We start from the raw sequence: 22,640 nt of genomic DNA, 5'->3' as shown, positions 1-22,640 counted from the left end.
TTATTGACAAAACTGGCAACCCTGGCAGCAATTTTTCGAGGGTAACTTGGTATATAATATCGGCCTTTAGGACATAATTTAGGTGATTCTGGTGTATGAAACGAAGTATCAGGAGGTGAAGTTGTACTTCAACAGTTAGGCAGGTGCTATTTAGTACATATTCGGACATATAGAATTGGCAATTTCACACTGCCAATTTTTGTAATAAATGCATAATACAAAATGTGGCTGGGCAATAATGGTGTGATGGATGCTTACTAAAACATTTGCCAAAACAATAAGAAACACCACAATCACCTATCCTCCATAAAATTATAATAATAAGATACCGAAAAATCAATTTACCACATAACAAAGTGATAAATATTTGCCAAGAAATCCACAAAAACTATTTATAAACATATTTTCTGAAAGTGTCAGACTATTATGGGCGACTGTACATTGACTTGCAACATCATAAATATGAAATTCCTTCACTCTCTAAAATTCTAACAAAGCTTCCCCGAAAAAATATGATAGATGTTCTCATTCAACCCATATGAGGAATGTTTTCTACTAAACTTTCGCATGCATATCTCAACAAAATTGACCCAGTTTCTCCATTTCTAAGCTAAGGTGACTCAAAATAAGCAAGATTTGTTGGTTTTACATATTTTTTAGTTGATTTAAGCAATATATATATATATTTATATATGTATGTAATATATATATATATATATTTATATATGTATGTAATATATATATACAACCACTCCTCGTTTAACGACGACAATTGGGACCAGCGTCGCCGTTGTTAACCGAATTGGTCGTTAAGCGAAAGTGTATACATATATGTACAATGTCCAGCAATACATGTATCTTTATTTTCGTGTATTTTCCCTCTTTTATACAGTACATTAAAGCTTTGTTTACTGTTTTGATAGTACAGAAAGCCCTCAAATAATGCAGTGGTTAGGTTCCTGAAATTACTGTGTATGACCAAATCCACGTATGCTGACATTCCATATTAAATACCGGGATATTTTTTTTAGTTTCGACCATGGGCGCAATATAGCAATAGAAAATTAATTACTAATTTTATAAATTAAAATGTATCAACATAATATGTAATTTTGTGGGTGGAAATGAAAATAAAAATACCTTGGTACAAGCAAATATGCTAATGAACGAAGTCGGTAGCATAGGATTGGGACGCCATCTTGTCTGTCAATTGATGGCCTCGGTAATTCCGACAGTACCTCGCCAGGTATATTTTCTTGAAAGAATGTTATGGAGCGGAGATACATGCATTCCTTCAAGATGCAAGAACATTGTATACCCCACAAACTGAGAGAGTGGTTGAAAAGCCCCCCAACGTCTCTCACGACGATGACAAAGAGGACGAGCCGAATGACATTTAATTTGCAGGTAATGATTTATCAAACACAGGTTAGGTTAGTTTAGTTTAGGTTAGACGAATTTATCATCCTTTCATTTCTTCGACGTCGGCATCTATCATAACAAACATGGCTTACCATTCGTCCGACACGACTTCGTTACTTACGAAATCTGTTTTAGCACCTTTTTTGTTTTTTTTATTTCCGCTCACAAAATTGCATATTACGTTGATACATTATAATTTACAAAATTAATAATTAATTTTCTATTGCTATATTGCACCCATGGACGAAACTAAAAATTTACCAATACCGGTATATACTGTACCCCAGGTAGTTTTTGCAGCTTGCAGGATGGTAATGTAGACCTAAGCTTCAGAACACTTTACCTCACAGCTAATATCCACCGTACAAGTTCATTTATAACATCATACAAATTTGCCTCAGCCAACTTATCGTACACGACATTGTAACTTCTGGAAATTTACGTTAAACAAATATTGGTCTGTCATAAAGCCCGTTGTTACTCCACGTTGTCATTAACCAAGTAGGTTGCTAAACAAGGAGTGGTGTGTATGTGTATATATATATATATATATATATATATATTGGCTCCAATGCTGAGGGGGGGAATATATACACCATTTGCCCAGTGATATATGGGTTAATAGTCCTAACCTTCAAACTTTTTTGTTTCCCCCTTTATATATAGGTACTATATTTGCTCTTCTCCAATCTTCTGGAACTTTTCCTTCTTTCAATGAACTGTTAATTAGGCTATGTATTTTGTCTGCCAGTTCATTCCTGCATTCTTTCAAAATCCAGTTTCCTATTTCATCTGGTCCATGCGATTATCTGACATCAAGATTACTCAAGTGTTTCATTATTTCATTCCTTGTTACTTCTATTTCTTTCATAGGGGGGACTTTCTCCTCCCATTCAATATCACTAGGTTGTATGTTCTCCCTTGTAAACACTGATTTAAAATGCTTTTTCATAATTTCTGCCATTTCTATTTCCTCTGTGTATTCAACTCCTTGTCGTAGTTTCTCTAAATCTTGTTTGTTTTTCACTTTGTTATTTACAAATCTGTACAATAGTTTTGGTTAGTCTTTACATTTTTCTATGACATCTTTTTCATATTTTCTTTTTTCCTCTCTGCACACTTGTACATATTCATTTCTATAACTAGTATATATTTTCCATTTTTCAGGTCTATTGTCTTTTTTTCCATTTTTCCAAGCTTTATCTCTTTTGTCTTTTAACTTCCTCCAACTTTTGTTGTACCAGCACTTTACATATTCTTTTTCTTGCTTTTGTCTTGGGACATACTTTTCCACTCCTTTATAAATTTTTGTCAAAATATGCCATTTCTCTTCCACTGTTGTTTCTTCCTTGTATATTCTTTCCCAGTCTTCTTTTTGAAAGAATTCTCTTATCTTATCTTTTTTTTTTCATACATCAATCTTCCCTTTCTATATTATTCATTTCTTTTTATGTATTTTTCCTCATTTAGTTCCATTTCAACCAATATGTGGTCACTTTTACTTATTGGTGTTTTATATTCAATCTTTTCCACTATTTCAGGTTCTGATGTGATTATTAGGTCCAGTCTCGATGTTTCTTCTTCATTTCTATGCCTAGTGTTCTCTTGAATCCATTGCATCATTGTATGGTCAATAATCATATCAAGTAGTACCCCCATGAGTTGTCTCCACTCTTTACTGTCATCTCTTCCCAGCAGACTTCTTTACAATTAAAGTCACCCATTATAACTATTCTTCCTCCATCTTCCATTATCTTATTTAATATTATCCTTGTGTCTTCTAACATACTTTTATGTTTTTTCTCTTCCCACAAGGCTGTTTTAGGAGGCATATAATTTATTACAAACTTTCTGCTCTTCCTATCTTTGTCTTCCACTTCCATCATAATCATCTCTACTCTATTCTTTCCATATGTGACACTCCTCACATTTATATCCTTCTTAGTCAGGAACATAACTCCACCCCCTTGTTTTGCCTCTCTGCTTCTAATCCAATAATTATATGCACCATGCCCTACACTGTTGGGTGGTAGTGAACCTTTCAATTTTGTCTCTTCAATTCCCATTATGTCCAGTTCTTTTTCCTTCAGATAACCATTCAGTTCATTCATTCCTGTTATTAAGCCATCTATATTTGTGTAAGACACTCTTAATTTTCTGCTACTTCCATTGTATTTTCTGTTTCCCTTTTGTTTTTCTCTGTTATGTGCCATTTCCTCACTTTCATATTCACTACTCTCCAATAGAATTCCTCTTTTTCTGACTCTGTTCTCAACTCGTTTTTTTCCTTAGCTTCTTGTCTTTTTGTTTTCTCATCCTCTCTTTCCTCTTTATTCATTTTTCTTTTTATCCATACCTTTTTATATTGTTCATGGTCTGCTAGTTTCCTTGTTTTTGCTAAGATATTCTCTGCTATCCAGCCTAGTAACCCCCATCATACTTCTCAGACACCTCACCTCAAACACATAGAACAAAGAAAAGAGAGGAGACTTGATAACTATTTATAGAATCATGAAAGGCATAGAAACTATTGATAGAGAGGATCTAATAAAATGGGATAGTAGAAATACAAGAGGACACGGAAAGAAAATCAAGAAAGACAGTTATAGAAGGGACCTGAAAAAGAACAGCTTTCCCCACAGAGTAATAGACATCTGGAACAAGTTGGACGAAAAAGTGGTGTGTGCAAAAACAATTCATGATTTTAAAAACAGTTTAGAAGACGGGACATCACGAGCATAGCTCCCCTTCCTGTAAAATACAACTAGGTAAATACATTCAAACTCCTTCTCTCTTCCTCTCTTATGTTCCATGTTTCTGCCCCATACAGTGTTGTTGACACAATCACTCCTTCATTCAGTCTCCTCTTAGCATCCATTCCCAAATGTCTATTCCTCATTACACTTTTTAATCCACCAAGGCATTTACTCGCTTCTCTCAATCTACATTTTACCTCCACCTCCACTCCTCCCTTTCCTGCCACATTTGCACCCAAGTATCTAAAACTATCCACTTTCTCCAGTTGCTCTCCCTTAATCCTCCCTTCCAGTCTGCTGCCACTTTCACCCCTTGTACATCTCATCACCTTACTTTTACCCACATTTATCTTCAACTTTCTTCTTTCACACACTCTCCCTGTCACGTCACACTGGGTTCATGCTCGTGATGTGACATATTTATTCCTTGAGCATAATTACACTGTGTTATGCTACCCCTTTGTGTGAGAATGAACAATGACTCCTTGTCCGCTAAGGCCGTTGACCTGGAACGCGCGCGAAAGCTCTCGTAGGCAAGCGGCGGAGTGATACGAAGCCAACGCCGCCCGCTAGCTGAGGTCAAGGGGCGCGTGAATCGAGAAGAAGGCGAAGTAGTGCCTCCCCTCCTTTCTACCTCATTGTCTTGTAGGTTAAGGTATAAGCTAGGGAATTATTGTGAACCCTCTCCATGCATAAATAAAGGAAGTAATGGATGTGTGGAGTTGGGTGGATAGGGATAGGAAATGTATATTAAGATAAGTTGGCATTGGGCAATAGCACTTGTGTTGTGCGGTTGGGGTATAAATCAGGGGGTGAGGTCACCCACGCTGCTCCCTCCGCACTCGACCTCTGCGCATTGTCGGTACTTGTAAGTAAGAGATATTCTCATTAGTTGTGTTAATAAATATTTCGGTGATTTTGTATATCTTCTTTCTTTATCCTGGCGTGTTGGACGTATCTATAAAGGGGCGATTCTTCTCTGAGACTCATGATTGTATGAATTACTCAAACTCTGTTATAGAGTTTGATGTAACACACAAAAACTGAGCTTATGGCATGACATAAATGGGGGCCTCATGACCGGGATACACTCCGCCGCTTGCCTACGAGAGCTTTCGCGCGCGTTCCAGGTCAACGGCCTTAGCGGACAAGGAGTCACTGTTCATTCTCACACAAAGGGGTAGCATAACACAGTGTAATTATGCTCAAGGAATAAATATGTCACATCACGAGCATGAAGGATAATTACACTGTGTTATGCTACCCCTTTGTGTGAGAATCAACAATGACACCGAGTCCGATAATGCCGTTGACCTGTAACACGTGCTAAAGCTCTCGTAGGCAAGCGGCGGAGTGATACGAAGCCAACGCCGCCCGCTAGCTGAGGTCAAGGGGCGCGTGAATCGAGAAGAAGGCGAAGTAGTGCCTCCCCTCCTTTCTACCTCATTGTCTTGTAGGTTAAGGTATAAGCTAGGGAATTATTGTGAACCCTCTCCATGCATAAATAAAGGAAGTAATGAATGTGTGGAGTTGGGTGGATAGGGATAGGAAATGTATATTAAGATAAGTTGGCATTGGGCAATAGCACTTGTGTTGTGCGGTTGGGGTATAAATCAGGGGGTGAGGTCACCCACGCTGCTCCCTCCGCACTCGACCTCTGCGCATTGTCGGTACTTGTAAGTAAGAGATATTCTCATTAGTTGTGTTAATAAATATTTCGGTGATTTTGTATATCTTCTTTCTTTATCCTGGCGTGTTGGACGTATCTATAAAGGGGCGATTCTTCTCTGAGACTCTGGATTGTATGAATTACTCAAACTCTGTTTTAGAGTTTGATGTAACACACAAAAACTGAGCTTAGGGCATGACACTCCCAAACTCTATCACCAACTTCCTCAATCCCTCCTCTGATCCTGCTACAAGCGCAGTGTCGTCCGCAAACAACAACTGGCTCACCTACCACTTTTCTCCATTTTCTTTAACCATCTCCAACCCCTGAACGACCACCCTTGCATTTATCTCTCGCACCACCCCTTCCACGTATAAGTTCAACAGCCAGGGCGACATAACACATCCCTGATGAAGTCCCACTTTTACCTTGAGCCACTCACTCTCTCCATTTCTAATTCTGACACATGCTCTACTACTCTCGTAAAAACTCTTGACAGCTCCAAGAAGCTTTCCTCCTATCCCGTATATCCACAAAACCTCCCACAGTGCCTTCCTGTCTACCCTGTCATAAGCCTTTTCCAAATCCATAAAAGCTCAAAAAACATCCTTACCTTTTCCTACAGCTTTCTCACATATCTGTCTTACCACAAAAATCTGATCTACACAACCTCTACCCATCCTAAAACCACACTGTTCCTCGCCAATTACTCCCTCTGTTCCTCTCCGAATCCTCTCAATCAAGATCCTCCCATAAGCCTTCCCAACTACACTCAACAAGCTAATCCCTCTGAAACTACTTCACTCACACTTGTCCCCTTTTCCCTTGTAAAGTGGAACTATACAGGCACTCCTCCAGTCCTCCAGCACTCTACCCTCTCTCCAGCAAACATTAAATAACCTCACCAGCCAGTCCACCATCACTGTACCTCCTTTTTTTTTAGACATTCTGCATGGCATCTATCCAGACCAGGTGCCTTACCTGCTTTCATCATCTTAACAACTGCCTTCACTTCATCCTTCCTTATTTCTACTACATTTTCCTCACTCATCACAGTCAATTTCTTAGCACTTCCCACTGCAACTATCTTTCCCTCCCTATCCTCCTTCACATTTAGCAACTCCCTAAAATACTCTGCCCATCTTCCCCTTACTGCCTTCTTTTCCATTATCATCTCTCCATCTGCACCTTTTACCTTTTCTTCTCTACTTGATTCACCTCCTCTTCCTCTCTTAATTTCTTTCCAAAACATCTTTTTATTACTTTCAAAATTTTCTGTCATACTCCTACCCCATTTCACATCTGCTATCCTCTTCGCCTCCTTTATCTTGTGCTTTACTTCTCTTTTCTCTGTACCTCTCATATGACTCCCTCGTCCTATTTTGTAACCAATCTGTGAAAGCTCGCTTCTTCTCTTCTACAACCTTCTTTGTTTCCTCATCCCACCACTCATTACCCTTCCTTCTATTTCCTCCTGTCCTTCTTGTTCCACACACCATCTTTGCACACTTAATGATGCCCTCCTTGAACCATCCCCATTCCTCCTCCACTCCTAGCTCTACTCTATCCTTCTTTCCCTCCCACTCCCCTCTCAGCTTCTTCTTGTACTCCTTCTCCTTTTCCTGTTCATTTAAAGAGTTCACTCTAAGCACCTCCCTACCTTTTGTCCTTTTCCTCTTTCTCTATCTATCCTCCACTCTCAGCTTACCTTCCACCAATAAATGATCTGATATTCCCGCGAGATTTAAGTTCCATACTGAAGTGGTTAACGCTCTATCTACCACCCTTCCATCCACCACCCTCTCCCATGTGTACTTATGCTTGACTTTCTTCCGAAATACTGTATTTGCTATCATCAACTCTCTTTCAAGACACATCTCCACCATCAACTCTCCACTACGATTCTTTCCTGGAACTCCACATTTCCCAACCACTCTGTCAATTGGTTCATTTCCTACCCTCTACACTCTTCTCACTCTTCTCACTACCAACACATCCATCTTTCTTCTCACAAACATACTGTCTATCTCTTCCCTTTCACTCTCATCTGTACCACATCCATGGACATTAAAAGATCCAAACCTTAGGATACTGGTTGGAAAACTAGACCCTCTTATTCCTTTACATTTTTTAGGAATGTCCCCTTTGGGGCTACAGGGAGGAGGCTACCTAGTCCTAATCCCCATCCCGTTTTTGTCACCTCTTATGACTCAAGTGGAAAGACTTGGTGGCAGTATTCTTTCCCCACACCACAGATAATACATATAGCAATATTAAAAATTATATCAATAATATCAATAACAATAATATTAACAATTTTGTAGCAACTATATCTAAATTCTGCATTTACTACTGACCTCCATTGCATTCAATGCCTTGATGAATTTCAGGTGACGATTAGTACCAAGTCCCATGATACCAGATGTGATGAAGTCAATCAGGAGACCTTTTCTTGCTGCCAGGGACCAGTCATAGGCTCCAAGGACATTACTTAAAGCAGATGCCTATGAAATCCCCAAAGATAAGAGTAAATCTAATCAAATACACACTATCAATATATTTCATGCCCTGTTGAAAACAGTTAAAGACAATAAAATGAGTAGCATTATATATAACCCCTAAAGAATGCATATCCACACATCATCAATAATACTGAGTATATGAACTGATTATGAGCTAATGAGGGACCAATGACTGGTACCTGCATGTGGTGGTCCTCCAAGATTTATGTAATTTTTCTGCATACATATATGAGTGGAGATTAGTCTCCAATCATAAAATAAAGCCAAAAGCTATGTGATTTTGGTCCATGATGGGTGTCACTAAGTTCTCCTATACATAAACACTAGGAGGGCAGATACTATTCTCCCTTTATGGGCTAACATAATTTGCAATATGAAAGAAATCAAAGAATTTGCAACCTTTCTTGGATCACCAAGGAGTTCAGCTTGTGGTAGCATATTCAATTCTACTAATCGCCTCACTCTTAAGTAGGTAATATGCCTGATCTCTTCAAGAGTCTTGTCTCCTCTGTGCTGAAACAATGGATCTTGCTCTACTTTATTGTAGGCCTTATTCTGAGAAAGAAAGAATATATCCATATGAGATAAGATTTTGTAAAATCAAATACATACATACATATACCAAGGCTTTTTCCCCCTTCCAAGGGAGGTAGCCAAAAAGGGAAAGGCATAAAAACACTCCCACCCATTTCATCCCTAGATACACTCCACACCCCTCCCACCCTCCCTCTCATCTGAGCACCTCCTGGATGACGGGTCATCCCTGCACCCTGCCCACCGCCCTGGGTCAGAAGCAGTGTCGCAAGACACAGTACATCCACAGCAAGGCTGCTTCATTTAATCGGCGACCCCCTCTGCATATAAGGCGAGGACGGGGAGAAATCCCTTCGGGCTGCGTCAAAATTTACTTACACATACTACCCCGGCCCCCACCCCCCCGCCTATTCCTCCTCATGCAGTCACAACATCATCCATATACAACCATTCTCCACTCACCTCTGTCTTCCGTCCTCTCCCTTCCTTCCTCAACAGACATTCCCCTCTTCCCCAAAGCCCCCTTCACCCCATCCATCCACCTCATCCTAGGACGTCCCCTCATGTTCACTCCCTCCACATCTGCCTTCCATACCTCTTTTACTAGTCTTTCTTCACTCATTCTTTCCATGTGTCCAAACCATCCTAATATTCTTTCATCAACCCTATCTCCCAAATCCTTTTTCACCCCTGTTCTCCTCCTCACCTCCTCATTTCTCACTCTATCCAGCCTAGTAACCCCCACCATACTTCTCAGACACCTCATCTCAAACACATTCAAACTCCTTCTCTCTTCTTCTCTTATATTCCACGTTTCTGCCCCATACAGTGCTGTTGGCACAATCACTCCTTCATACAGTCTCCTCTTCGCATCCATTCCCAAATGTCTATTCCTCATTACACTCTTTAAACCACCAAGGCATTTACTCGCTTCTCTCAATCTACATTCTACCTCCACCTTCACTCCACCTTTTCCTGCTACACTTGCACCCAAGTATCTAAAACTATCCACTTCCTCCAGTCGCTCTCCCTTAATGTTCATTTCCAGTCTACTGCCACTTTCACCCCTTGTACATCTCATCACCTTACTTTTACCCACATTTATCTTTAGCTTTCTTCTATCACATACTCTCCCAAACTCTGCCACCAGCTTCCTCAATCCCTCCTCTGACCCTGCCACAAGCGCAGTGTCGTCTGCAAATAACAGCTGGCTCACCTCCCACTTTTCTCCATTTTCTTTAACCATCTCCAATCCCTGACCCACTACCCTAGCATTCACCTCTCGCACCACCCCATCCATGTATAAGTTGAACAGCCAGGGCGACATAACGCATCCTTGACGAAGTCCCACCTTTACTTCAAACCACTCACTCTCTCCATTTCTAATCCTGATACATGCTCTACTACTCTCATAAAAACTCTTGACAGCTCCCAAAAGCTTTCCTCCTATCCCATAAATCTGCATAACCTCCCACAGTCCCTTTCTGTCTACCCTATCATAAGCCTTTTCCAGATCCATAAAAGCCCAAAAAACATCCTTCCCCTTTCCTATAGCTTTCTCACATATCTGTCTTACCACAAAGATCTGATCTACACAACCTCTACCTGTCCTAAATCCACACTGTTCCTCACCAATTACTCCTTCTGTTCCTCTCCTAATCCTCTCAATTAAGATCCTCCCATAAGCCTTCCCTACTACACTTAACAGGCTAATCCCTCTGAAACTACTACATTCACACTTGTCCCCTTTTCCCTTGTAAAGAGGAACTATACAGGCACTTCTCCAGTCCTCCGGTACTCTACCCTCTCTCCAGCAAACATTAAATAACCTCACCAACCAGTCCACCATCCCTGAACCTCCCTTTTTCAGACATTCTGCATGGCATCCATCCAGACCAGGTGCCTTACCTACTTTCATCATCTTTACAACTGCCTTCACCTCATCCTTCCCTATTTCTCCTCCATTCTCCTCACTCATCACTCTCATTTTCTTTGCATTTCCCACTGCAACTATCTTTCCTTCCCTATCCTCCTTCACATTTAGCAACTCCCTAAAATATTCTGCCCATCTTCCCCTTACTGCCATCTCTTCCATTATCATCTCTCCATCTGTACCTTTTACCTTTTCTTCCCTACTTGATTCGCCTCCTCTTCCTCTCTTAATTTCTTTCCAAAACATCTTTTTATTACTTTCAAAATTTTCTGTCATACTCCTACCCCATTTCACATCTGCTCTCCTCTTTGCCTCCTTTACCTTTTGCTTTACTTCTCTTTTCTTTTCTTTGTACGTCTCAATCAAATATATAAAAAAAGAAACTTTAAATTCATGCAAGATTCATATCATCCAAAATATCAACAAAATAAAGGAAAAGCAACTGCTATCTTGTGTTTCACTCAATGAAAACTTGCAGCCTCACAGCTGATGATGGCCCATTAACTCTTTCACATGCCTCTCTAGGAAGTAATTTATAACTTTTGTCTGAGTTATATTAGTGTGGGTCTGTTTCTATTTCTACCTCCCCTTACAAGGGAGGTAGCCAAACTCAAAAGGCATAAAGCCATTCCCACCCATTTCATTCCCACACACTCCACTCCCACCCATTTCATCCCCACACACTCCACTCCCACTCACCACCCTTCCCTCCTTCTTTTCTTGGCTCCTCCTGGATGACGGGTCATCCCTGCATCTTGCCCATTGCCCTGGGTCAGAAGTAATGCAGCAAGACACAGCACATCCATACCAAAGCCAATTCATTTAACTCGCAACCACCTCTGTTCTTTTAAGTGAAAACCTGGGGGGGGGGAATATTCAATTGACATGGACTTTGTTAGACTTTACAAACAGCATATGATTGCTCAGTTTCAAAGAAATGGGAAAAAAAAAATGTAAAGAAATGCAGCCTCCTAAACAAACCAGGTCTCTCATGCAAGAGATCTACTATTCCCAAGTAATCAGCAACAGCCACCAGATGGGCCCATATGTCACTCAGGGAAGAAATATTGTGCTGTTGTCTTTGGATAATTAGTGCATGTCATAATTAGTGCAGGGTAGTGTAGGATGAGGTATTCAGTGTCCTCCATATGATAGCTGCATGTAGGGCACTTTGACACTATACCCAAGCCTATTCTGTGTTGGTATCATCTTAGAACTGAAAGGTGTCCTACTTGAAGGTGAGCCAGTGTGGTTCTTCCTCCTCTTGAGAGGGATTTTTTTGTAGTACTGATATTACTGTGGGATTGGTGGTGTATTGAGTTTGGGGAACTAATCAGACCAGTAGATGATAGAATGGCTTGTTTGCAGGCATGATATGTACTAAAGTATACATTATTAAAATCACACTACTGAAGTACTACATTCATAAAAAGGTATGATGAGAGATAAATTTAAGGTGAGACATTGAGTGTAAAATCTATTATATGATACTATCAGAGCAGATAAGCATAACTAGATGAGTGGATTAGGGACACACATTATAGGTTTCACTTTACATGCTCACAAATGCATACAATTAGAATTAAAGACAAATAATAACATTACCATAAATGAAATAATTTCTGGTGGGTCAATATAAGCCTTCATATGTTTCCAATGAAATGATGCTTTCTGCCGATAACTGTCCAAAGGGCCACTTGGCATATCAGGAATGAGCTCATCCAGATTTTCTCCCTCCTGAGCACCAGCAGAGTAAGTTAAGAGTCCAAACATTGTAGCTGTCTCCTGGAATATACAAAGTATGTATAAATCAATCAACCATTATTTTCACAGTCATTGTTCAGCTATCTCAATAACTATGCAACCCCTTCCTTAGAAGATAGCAACACTGGACTTATGAACTATTCAAATATCAATAATTTTCTTAATTTTCATCTTATATTGAACAATACATGGCGAACTTTTCAGTTGCTTCAACTGAACCTTAAAATTTTAAAACATTCTGATCCTACAACTGTTATATTGGCATTTATAAAAAAAAAAAAATAATGTTTACACTTCAATTATTCTTTGTAACTTGGGTCACATATAATCATTCCTTAAAATCCCACTCAAAATCTAATAATCACCTTTCACATGGAAAAAAGTGATTACTGGCTGGATGAGGAAAGTGTAACTGAAGAAACTACCTGGAAAGATAGTGGAACGACTGAAGTTGTGCCCTTACTAACTTAACAACTCTTATCACTTGTCCTTGATCTTATCTATGACAGAACCTATACCAAATACCTACTTGAAATAATCTTGCATAATAGATAGCAGAGGTAACTGTCTTCCTGGTGCACATTTTCAAAATCTATCTTCCCCCTCATCTCCATCTAGAAATGCAGCCCTGAGGGCCAAAATTATCTTATAAATTTCAACTGTATTCTTCCATTTTTTCACATATGGAGCTGTGAGCCAGTGACTACTCCCTTCTTCCTATTACTTTCAGCCAGTAACATTGAAATAGTCCTAAACTAATACAACATAATAGTCCAAAGTTTCTTCCCAGCAAGATTTTTGGGAGGGTCTAAGGACCATTGCCAGCCACTATGAAACTGTGAATTTCCAGTCAATGAAATTCAAGGCACTTATAATCTGAGAAATTACCAGATAGAGGAAACTGTAAACTCCAGTTCTTAAACATAATCATAAAACTTGGGACTAACAATGGAAACCTGCACTTAATAGTTTTATCAAATTATTATTGAACAGAATCATCTCCCTTCTCCTCATTCTCAAATCTCAACAGCCCTATTTCTATCTAGAGGTCCTGGCATCAAGGGGCTGGCATAACATCTCTCTCAATCAATTTTGATTCTCCTAAACTTGTTCATATGAAGCAAGCCCACATTTGGCAACTGCTCTCCCACACATTCAACACATTCAACAGTCCAATATTTCTTCTTGGAGATCTATGAAAGGATTCAAAGGCCACTGTTGAATACTAAAGGCTGTGTGTTCCCAATCAATGAGGTGTCTACCTCCTATGCTTCTTATTGTATATTGTGTTGGTTCTTAATTATAACCAACAAGGGGCCCAAACTATTTTGATTGATCCTGGTGCAGCAGTGTCTTCATCGTGGAACCACCCCCCAACCCCAAGAGTTGGGGGCCAAACTGCAGCAAACATCCCTGGCCACTGGCTCTACGCAGGTGGCACCTATCCCCAGGAGGGGCTTTGGTCACCTGGACAAGTACCACAATCCTTTTACAACATGCACTGTTATGTTTTTTTCTGCACTGAGGAGTGTTTTTCTGGCATTCACCCCTCTTCTACTATTAGCCGGAGATGTAAAGAGCAATCCTGGGCCCGCCACAACATACACATGCCCAACATGCTCCGAACCCATTACCTCAAGCAGACAGACAAAGGGCTCAGTTCAATGCAACATATGCAAAAAAATAGGCCCACTTCAATTGTACAACACTTGCAGACAAACAAATACACAAACACTTGGACATGTTCTACCTGCCCTCCAATAACCTCACTCCCACCTTCCCAACCACAGCCTACACCCTTACCCACACCCAGTCTCCCCTGGTGGATTCATCACCCTGATCCACCAATCCATCTGTTTTGTGGACACAAGTGCCATAACCAAAATCCTCCTCCCTACCACAGAAATCCAATCTATTCTAATCCATACAGGCAACAAATCAACACTAACAATAGTTAACATATACATCCCCCCCCCCATCATCCCCCTCAGTTCCAAACACTTTCAGGCCTCAACTTAAATCAACTAGCCATAATACCTAACCTCATCATGGGTGGTGACTTCAATGCCAAGTCATCGGCCTAGTATGTAGACATCTCTGACACAGATAAAGGGCTTGATATGCAGATTTGACTCACTGACCATCATGAACAACATATATGATCATACACAGATCCCACACCAAGCCCTCTACACCCCCTCCTCTCCTGATATCACCTTCTGCTCTCCCTGCCTAACCCCAACAACTTCATGGTCAGACAACTTTATGGAGAGTGGTCAGATCCCTTGAATCTGACCACCTTCCAATCATCATCACCACCAAAAAAAGATGCACCCCAGTTGACCAATTACAAGAGAGCAAACTGGGAAGCTTTCACTGAAGAGACAGAACAACATTTTGAGAGACTTAATAGTACACCAATCACAAACATAAACAATGGTGTGCACACTTTTAATACAGTCATCCAAAATTCAGACAAGAGATACATCCCTAGAGGCAACAGAAAATCACACAACCGCAACTTCACACCAGAAATCCAAAGCCTCATCAGACAAGATACACTTAATCACAACACCCCCACACTTATCCTTCAAAACATAGCAGACAAAATACAAATACTAAACACTGTGATTACAATAAAGTAAATGAACAAAAAACACAAAATTGGCAAAATTTTGTCAATATGCTTGATCACAAAACAAACACCAGCAAATTGTACAAAACATTCAACAGCATTACACTATCTAACAGTAACATAACACACTCTCATGCAGCAATAACCACAACAACAGATAATTTACCCTCAAACAGACAACAAGCAAACACACTCATAAATCATTTTGCACAGACAAGCCATCTTATTTCTCACCCTGATGACTGACCGACACACCATTCGACATAAAAAAGACTTTCCCACAGACTCAGACTATACACCCTTCATAGACAGTCATACAAAACACATAATGCATAACCTCAAGCACTCATCTGCCTGTGGCCCTGACAACATAAGTAACATCTACCTAAAACACATTGGACCACAAGGTATACACACACTCACAAACATTGCAAACTACAGCTATTCACACATTATTATACCTCACATCTGGAAGCATGGAAAAATAATCACCATCCCAAAACCCAATAAAGACCCAACAATCCCAACATCACACTGCCCAATCACATTTCTCTGCACCCCCTCCAAAGTCATTGAATGCCTCATACTTCAACTCATCATACCACATATTCCCCTTGCTGAATCACAACACGGTTTTAGACCACTACACTCCACAAACACGCTTCTAATAAACCTCATGCAAAGAATTTTAGATGGCATCAATTCAGATAGGCCCCATCATAGAACACTTCTCATAACATTAGACATAAGTAAATCTTTTGATGCTATCCCCCACCACAATCTAACAAAATATATAGCACAAACATGCACAATAACACCAAAAGATGGCTGGCCAATTATCTGGCAGGCAGGAATGCTTATGTGTCATATAATGGGCAATCATTGCACATCAGAAACATTAAGAATGGAGTACCACAGGGCTTTGTTCTATCCCTCACACTCTTTAATCTATACATGCATGATATACCCACACCAGACACCTCAGAAATACAAATTGTCCTATGCAGATGACATAACAATCACATGTACACATTGTAACACAAAGCTGCAGAAATAATACAGCCATACCTTGATACTTTCAACACATGGTTCATTACAATTAGACTCAAAATAGCCCCCAGCCAAATCTACAGCAACACTTCTCACAAACTGGACAAAAGAACACAAATAAATACCTCATCTCTATATCATCAACACTCTAACACCACACACAAACCAAAAATTGTTGGTGTAACATATGATACATCAATGTCATTCAAAAAACACATCACAAACATAAAAAATAAATGCACACCTAAACTTAACGCACTTAAATCAATCACTGGAACAACATTTGGACAAAACAAAGAAACTAATACCACAATATGCAAACAATGCATATGCTCAGTGATGAATTATGTGAGTCCAGCAAGGGCATTAATCTCAGTCACACCTCAACACCCTTCAGACCATACAAAACAAAGCCTTAAAAACAATTACAGGCTGTACATATACAACACCTACAGACCATCTACACTATGAAAATAAAATCGAAGTCAAAGATCACCTTGACATGAGAGGCACACAAACACAGCACAACTACACTACATAGCAGAACACCCACACACACCAAGAAACATAAAAAAAGACACCCAAATACCTATATCACACACAAATACTCTCTTCTCTTCCTCCACAACCACCAAATACCAGCCTCCAGAAACATATTTATATTCACTCATTGCTCCATTAATACACTAAAAGACAACACATTGCTGCATGCCAAGCCCCTGATATCCATCCCTCTGAATCCTCTCTCCCACGAAAGGACAGAGTCCACCTGGCCAGACTGTGGTGTGGCCACCACCCAGCCCTTCTAAGCTACCAGAAAAGACTGGATAACAGCATTGTGGATAACTGCCTAGGATATAACACTTCACCCCATACTATTCAACACATAATGGAAGACTGCATTATACAATCATGCAAGCAAACAACACAACATTCTAAAAAGGATTTGTGGGAAGACCCCATTCCAGCCGTGGCATTCCTTTGGGAGACAGGACTGCTCAGACAGACAGTCTAGGGAATGACAACAACAGCAACTATTTTGATATTATAATCATGGAGGAAAGCATCAATATTGAAAAAAAAGAGAAGTACCAATACCTATCCAGATAGTTAAACCCAAGCACATACAGTACATCTACAGCAAGGCCACTTTACTTAATCGGCAACCACCCCTCTGACCCCTCGTTAAAAAAGAGAAAACAAGATATGTATTTATCTAGTTGTATTTTACAGGAAGGGGAGTTATGCTCGTTGTGTCCCGTCTTCATATCTCATTTTATCTAGACTGTTTTTAAATTTGTGTATCATTTTTGCACACACCACATTCATCTAACTTATTCTAAACGTCTATTACTCTGTGGGGAAAGCTGTTCTTTTTCAGGTCTCTTCTATAGCTGGCTTTCTTGATTTTCTTTCCGTGTCCTCTTGTATTTCTGCTATCCATTTTATTAGATCCTCTCTATCAATAGTTTCTATGCCTTTCATGATTCTATATGTAGTTATCAAGTCTCCTCTCTCTCTTCTTTGCTCTAATGTCTGAAGCTCAAGTATTGCTAGTTTCTCTGCATATGATATTTCAGAGAGTGTTGGTGCAAATTTCATAATTGCTCTTTCTATTCTTTCAAGTTTTGTTATACATCTTTTTTGTGCTTGGTGACCACATCGTCGCTGCATACTCCAATCTTGGTCTTATCAAAGTGACTAGTATTTTCTTCACCATTTCTCGTCCAGGTACGTAAATGCCACTTTGATTGTTCTTATTAAATTATAAGTTTCTCTAAAATCTTGTTTATATGTTTCTCAGGAGACATATTATTCATAATAATGACTCCCAGGTCCTTCTCATTTTCTACTTTTTTAATTTCTTCCTCTCCCAATTTATATGATCCCACTATTATTTTTTTTTTTTTTTTTTTTTTTTTTTTTTGCCTTTTCCAAATTCCATTATACTACACTTCTTAGTATTGAACTCCATCTCCCACTTCCTACTCCATTCCCATACTTTATTGAGATCACTCTGCAGCAACTCACTATCTTCTAGTACTCACTTTTTTCAACAATTTTACATCGTCCGCAAAGAAGCTCATATAACTTTCAATTCCTTTATCCATATCATTAATATATATAGCAAACACTATTGGGGCCAGAACTGTTCCTTGTGGAATTCCACTAATCACTTCATCCCAATTACAGTGTTTGTCTCTTATCACTACTCTCATTTTTCTTTCATGCAAGAAGTCTTCCATCCACTTCAGCAGTTTGCCTGTATTCCTCCTGCAGTTTCTAATTTCTTTTGCAATTTCTTATGCACCTTATCAAAAGCTTTTTTCAGGTCTAGAAATGCACAATCAGCCCGTCCATCTCTTTCTTGTATAATATCTATTAGCCTTGAATAGAAACACATTAAGTTTGTGACGCATGATCGTCCTCGTCTAAATCCAAATTGCCTTCGATTTAGAACATTGTTTTTTTCCAAATGCCTTACCCATCTAATTTTGATAATTCTTTCACAAATTTTTGCTATTGTACTTGTAAGAGAGACTGGTCTATAGTTAGTAGGGTTTTCCTTGTTTCCCCCTTTATATATTGGTATTACATTTGCTCTTTTCCAATCTTCTGGAACTTTTTCTTCTTTCAATGAACTGCTTATTAGACTATGTATTTTGTCTGTTAGTTCATTCCTGCACTCTTTCAAAATCCAGTTTGCCATTTTATCTGGTCCATGCGATTTTCTGACATCAAGATTACTCAAGTGTTTCATTATTTCATTCCTTGTTACTTCTATTTCTTTCATAAGGGGGACTTCCTCTTCCCATTCGATTTCTCCAGGTAGTATGTTCTCCTTTGTAAACACCGATTTAAAATGCTTGTTCATAATTTCTGCCATTTCTATTTCCTCTGTGTATTCAACTCCTTGTCGTAATTTCTCTAATTCTTGTTTGTTTTTCAGTTTGTTGTTTACAAATCTGTAAAATTGTTTTGGTTGATCTTTACATTTTTCTTCACACTTGTACATATTCATTTCTATAACTAGTATATATTTTCCATTTTTCTGGTCTTTTGTCTTTCTTCCGTTTTTGTCCAAGCTTTGTCTCTTTTGTCTTTTAACTCCCTTCAACTTTTGTTGTACCAGCACTTTACATATTCTTTTTCTTGCTTTTGTCTTGGGACATACTTTTCCACTCCTTTTTTATAAAAAAAAAAAAATTCAAAATATTCCATTTCTCTTCCACTGTTGTTTCCTCTTAGTATATTCTTTCCCAGTTTTCTTTTTGAAAGAATTCTCATATTTTATAAAAAAAAAAAAAAAAAATTCACACATCAATCTTCCTTTTCTATATTGTTCATTTCTTTTCATGTATTTTTCCTCATTTAGTTCCAGTCCAATCAATATGTGGTCACTTTTACTTATTGGTGTCTTATATTCAATCTTTTCCACTATTTCAGGTTCTGATGTGATTATTAGGTCTAGTCTCAATGGTTCTTCTTCATTTCTATACCTAGTGTTCTCTTGAATCCATTGTGTCATTGTATGGTCAATAATCATCTCAAGTAGAACATTTCCCCATGAGTTGTCTCCACTCTTTACTGTCATCTCTTCCCAGCAGACTTCTTTGCAATTAAAGTCGCCCATAACTATTCTTCCTTCATCTTCCATTATCTTATTTAATATTATCCTTGTGTCTTCTAACATACTTTTATGTTCACTCTCTTCCCACGAGACTGTTTTTGGAGGCACATAATTTATTACAAACTTTCTGCTCTTCTTATCTCTGTCTTCCACTTCGATCATAATCACTCTCTACTCTATTCTTTCCATATGTGACACTCATGTTTATATCCTTCTTAGTCAGGAACATAACTCCATCCCCTTCTTTTGTCTCTGTTTCTAATCCAATAATTATATGCACCATGTCCTACACTGTTGGGTGGTAATGGACCTTTATTTTTTACTCTACAATTCCCATTATATCTAGTTCTTTTTCCTTCGGATAATCATTCAGTTCATTCAATCCTGTTATTAATCCATCTATATTTGTGTAAGACACTCTTAATTTTCTGCTACTTCCATTGTATTTTCTGTTTCCCTTTTGTTTTTCTGTTATGACCCATTTCCTCACTTTCATATTCACTACTCTCCAATAGAATTCCCCTTTTTCTGACTCTGATCTCTTCTCGTTTTTTTTTTTTTCTTTATCTTCTTGTCTTTTCATTTTTTCCTCCTCTCTTTCCTCTTTATTCATTTCTCTTTTTATCCATATATTTTTATAATGTTCACTGTCAGCTAGTTTCCCTGTTTGTGACCTAAATTTAATCTTAATTGGTCTGGTCTTATCTGTACTATATTTTCCAAACCTATACATTTCTTCAATTTGTTTTGCTATTTCAGGTTCATCTTCCTGAACTAATTCTAATAAACTGTTTACTTTTTCTTTTTCCTCTTTGATTCTTGTGGTTCTATTTAGATTATACTTCTCTTCCATTCCTAATATAATTACACAGATTTTATCTGCTAAGTCTCTTACTATATTCTCCTTCTGTCTCATCACTTTAATAACTGTGTCTTCAGTTTGTTCTTTCATCTGCTGTTTTATTATATTATTAAATGCAATTTTGCTATTCTCTTGGATTTTTTTCCAACCCTGTGCTTCTTTTGTTATGGACTCTTTATTCTCTTTATTATTCCTCATTAATTCCTCATTCTCATCTTTTACTTTTTTTAACTGTCTTTTTAATTGTTCTAGTTCTTTCATTAAGTTTTTGTTCACCTTCTCTATTTCTTCCAATTTTTCAACTCTCTGCTCAATCCGCTTAAGTTGACTGAACCTACTCTCCCAATGTTCGGTCATTTTCTCAAGTTTTTCCTCTAGGCTTGCTAATCGGGGGAGCCTGGTATCCCCCCCCCCTCATTAAATCCATGGAAATTATTATCTTCCCTTCCATTGTGCTGCTTTTATCTATATTTCTAATCTTTACATTTTTGCTAATCCCTTCTTCACCAAAATCATCCGGCCTTCATTTGTTTACAAGTCGCCTGGCCTCCTGGGCCAAGTCCTCCCCTTCCTCATTTCCTTCCATTTCCCTCAGTAATCCCTTCCCTTCTCCTTTTTCATCACCTTCCCACTACACCACGAGCTTTCCCCTTCTCTATAAATACAACACAGGTACTTTCTTGTTGCTGTGATCCTCAAATTTTTTTATAACTCCGGAGTCCGAACTTCGCTGTCACCTCGACCGACGTGTATTTACCTAGTTGTATTTTATGGGAAGGGGAGCTATGCTCATGGTGTCCCGTCTTCATATCTCATTTTTTCTAAACTATTTCTAAATTCATGTATTGTTTTTGCACACACCACTTTCTCATCTAACTTGTTCCAAATGTCTATTACTCTGTGAGGAAAGCTGTTCTTTTTCACATCTCTTCTATAGCTGTCTTTCTTGATTTTCTTTCCGTGTCCTCTTGTATTTCTATCATCCCATTTTATCAGATCCTCTCTACCAATAGTTTCTATGCCTTTCATGATTCTGTAGTTATCAAATCTCCTCTCTCTCTTCTTTGCTCTAATGTCTGTAGCTCAAGTTTTGCTAGTCTCTCTTCATATGATAGTTTTGAGAGAGTTGGTGCCAATTTTGTAATTGCTCTTTGTATTCTTTCAAGTTTTGTTATACATTTTTTTTGTACCTAGTGACCACATCGTTGCTTCATATTCCAATCTTGGTCTTATCAAAGTGATTAGTATTTTCTTCACCATTTCTTCATCCAGGTATTTACCTAGTTGTATTTTGCGGGAAGGGGAGCTATGCTCGTGATGTCCCGCCATTGTATCTCGCAGTGTCTAGTTTGTTTTTAAACTCATGAATGGTTTTTGCGCATACTATTTCATTATCCAGTTTGTTCCAAGTGTCCAAAACTCTATGTGGAAAACTGTTTTTCTTCAGTTCTCTTCTATAGCTATGTTTTTTAATTTTCTTTCCATGTCCTCTTGTGTTTCTTTTGTCCCAGTTAAGTAAGTTCTCTCTATAAAGTATCTCTGTGCCTTTCATGATTCTGTAGATGGTCAATAGGTCACCTCTCTTCTTTGCTCCAGTGTCGGTAACTCCAGTTTAGCCAATCTCTCCTCGTATGATAGGTTTGCAAGTGCAGGTGCCATTTTTGTAGCTGCTCTTTGGATTCTTTCTATTTTCTTTATATTCTTTTTGGTACTGGGGGACCACAATGTCGCCGCATACTCTAATCTAGGCCTTATCAATGTAACCAATATTTTTTTCATCATGTCTTCGTCCAAGTATGTAAATGCCACTTATTGATCTTAGCAAGTTGTAAGTCTCCCCGACAATTTTGTTAATCTGTATA

At 38.7% G+C, this 22,640-nt stretch overlaps 1 protein-coding gene across 9 annotated transcripts in view; it reads right to left on the bottom strand.

Moving 5' to 3' along the window:
• Nucleotides 1-22,640, bottom strand: part of LOC143036734 (peroxisomal acyl-coenzyme A oxidase 3-like) — a 98,679-nt gene that overhangs the window by 45,531 nt on the left and 30,508 nt on the right. For 7 of the 9 annotated variants that reach the window (XM_076204416.1, XM_076204415.1, XM_076204413.1 and 4 more), the window contains exons 2-4: nt 12,442-12,621; nt 8,769-8,924; nt 8,205-8,351 (exon numbers count right to left, since the gene is read on the bottom strand). In XM_076204416.1, the coding sequence (XP_076060531.1) occupies nt 8,205-8,351; nt 8,769-8,924; nt 12,442-12,609 (471 nt within the window). In that variant the 5' untranslated portion in view covers nt 12,610-12,621. Of the gene's footprint in view, nt 1-8,204; nt 8,352-8,768; nt 8,925-12,441; nt 12,622-12,965; nt 13,108-22,640 lie in introns of those variants that run through there. The other 2 variants (XM_076204414.1, XM_076204417.1) reach the window with 2 other exon arrangements.

This window comes from Oratosquilla oratoria, chromosome 21 (genome assembly GCF_046742065.1).
Source record: "Oratosquilla oratoria isolate Oo_2021 chromosome 21, ASM4674206v1, whole genome shotgun sequence".
NCBI lineage: Eukaryota > Metazoa > Arthropoda > Malacostraca > Stomatopoda > Squillidae > Oratosquilla > Oratosquilla oratoria.
This window is presented reverse-complemented; position numbering and strand designations above follow the sequence as displayed.